Raw genomic sequence first — 2135 nt, forward strand, 5'->3', positions numbered from 1 at the left:
TTAATAAATACTTTAAACAAATTAGGACTTAAATTGTCCCCCTGTTTGACACCTATTTTTATTGGGGGAAAATGTGTGATACCATTACTCAAACGGACACAGGGCTTGCTTGAAGAATCCATGCTTTTAATGACCTGATAAAAATTTGTTCCAACTCCCAAGTTTAAGAGCTCAATTTTGATTTTTGAATGAATAACGGTATCAAATGAATAACGGTATCAAATGCTTTATGAAAGTCAACAAAGCAAGCATGCACTCTCCCATCCTTGGTTTTACAGTATATGGTCAGACGTTCTTCATTTTTGTGTAAAACCTATCTGACATTCATTAATTATACGATGTACGTTTAGTAAGAAATTTGTCTAAGCGAATATCAAGTATTTTATCAAATAATTTCCCAACCGCATTCATAACTGTTACTAGTCCTCTGCAATTATCAGGATCGTTAATGTCATTACTTCTATGGATAGGAGTATAATGTAACCTGAAGACCATGGTTTAGGATAATGGCCAAAAGTTAGACCACTGTTGAAGATGTAAAAGCACGACAACAGAAGGATCAGACCATATTCAATCATGTAGTTTTAAATTTTGTCTATAAACCTGGAGCCTTCCCTACTTTTATTTTTGAAATAGCATTTGATATTTCTGATATTGATATATGTTTGTCCAAGTCATTAAATATTTTTTCTTTTTCCAACTCATTATTAAGAATATTATCTATAATTGTGTCAGACGGTGGTTGAAATTTGGTTTGGGTTTGTCCAGGTCATAAAACTAATATGTAAACAAGTTGCACACCCTCCGACAGCAAAAACAGGATAATATTACACCTATTCACGGTCCCTGAATGGAGATCACACGTACATATAAATCCGGCTCTAGAAATGACAGGTCCCTATTTATTTTAGTCGATTACTCCGATGAAAAGAAACCCAACCCAACCCAAAACACACACACACACCCAAAAAATTATATAAAAATACAACAACCAAAGAAACAAAAACACACGCACACACCCACTCACACAAGAAATGTTTCAAAACTACATGTATGTGCCCGGTGTAGAAAATAGCCTAAAAGATGCATTATTCACACAATACAAAGACAAAATATCTTGGGACAAACCGTCCTAGGGCAAAACGTTTTCAGGGGCGAAACGTCTCGTACTCCATTTGGCTATCCATAGGAATGATAATAAGGAGTTTGATACACACTGCTAGGGGAACCTTGTCTAGAGCAATGACTTCGCTTTCTGAACCATCTAATGCAAAACAAATGAAAGTGTGCGAAAAGAACAATATTGTGTGGGTTGATCTCGAGGTAATTTTGTTTCTTTAACAAATTGCTCCAACCATGCTGTACTTTCACTTTCACTTTAATTTGGCGCTACTTTTTATTTTTTATTTATTCTTTTTTCATATTCACATAATCACCAGTAAAAGTAATGAAGATACAGATTAATCATTTATACATTCTCACACCATCTCGCACTCTTTCACAATACTATCATACAGCATAACTGGTTGAATATACTTGATCTTATTCTAAGGTTACAGTGTGGCGCTACTTGATAGTACATCATTCTCTCACGAGAGGTACATGTGTACCGTTAGGACTAGCGCAGATAGATATCTAAATTCTCAAGCATTAATATCATACTCCTGTTTTTCTGATATATTATTCATTTATTGATCTTATATGTCAGCATTGTACATTTCACACACACTGTATATTAACTGATTAAGGATAAGTTTAAGGACATGCGATTATCCCTCTCTAGCGAGAGTAAATATACACGGTACAATCGAGAAAATCGGTCTTCTGCACCATCTTGTGCTCAAGTTAAATTCTGGGTAGGGGAATTCAAACATGATCGATAGAACGTCTTTAGAAGATGAAGCCATGCAGGTCTGGATGCCACCGACGAAGAAATGTGTAAGAAAGTTCGGGATCTGGTATACTCTGATAGGCGAATTCAGGTGGAAGAAATTGCGCATGCATTAGGCATTTCACATGGTAGCGTTTCAACAATCTTACATGATCGTTTAGGCCGTTATGCGCAAGCTAACAGTGCTTGGGTTCCCAAATCCCTTAGCATTGAATGAGTAAATGGCAACCGGAGCATCAATATG

The 2135-nt window shown here is 36.0% G+C and overlaps 1 protein-coding gene across 1 annotated transcript in view; it reads left to right on the forward strand.

The window, feature by feature from the left end:
* Positions 1–1134: 1134 nt before the first annotated feature.
* Positions 1135–2135, forward strand: part of LOC125651462 (oligoribonuclease, mitochondrial-like) — a 12694-nt gene continuing 11693 nt past the window's right edge. Inside the window, exon 1 of the mRNA XM_048880060.2 lies at positions 1135–1323. Coding sequence (XP_048736017.2) covers positions 1192–1323 — 132 coding nt within the window. The 5' untranslated portion in view covers positions 1135–1191. The remainder of the gene's footprint in view (positions 1324–2135) is intronic.

The sequence above is a fragment of the Ostrea edulis genome, chromosome 5, assembly GCF_947568905.1.
Source record: "Ostrea edulis chromosome 5, xbOstEdul1.1, whole genome shotgun sequence".
In the NCBI taxonomy this organism is placed as follows: Eukaryota; Metazoa; Mollusca; class Bivalvia; order Ostreida; family Ostreidae; genus Ostrea; species Ostrea edulis.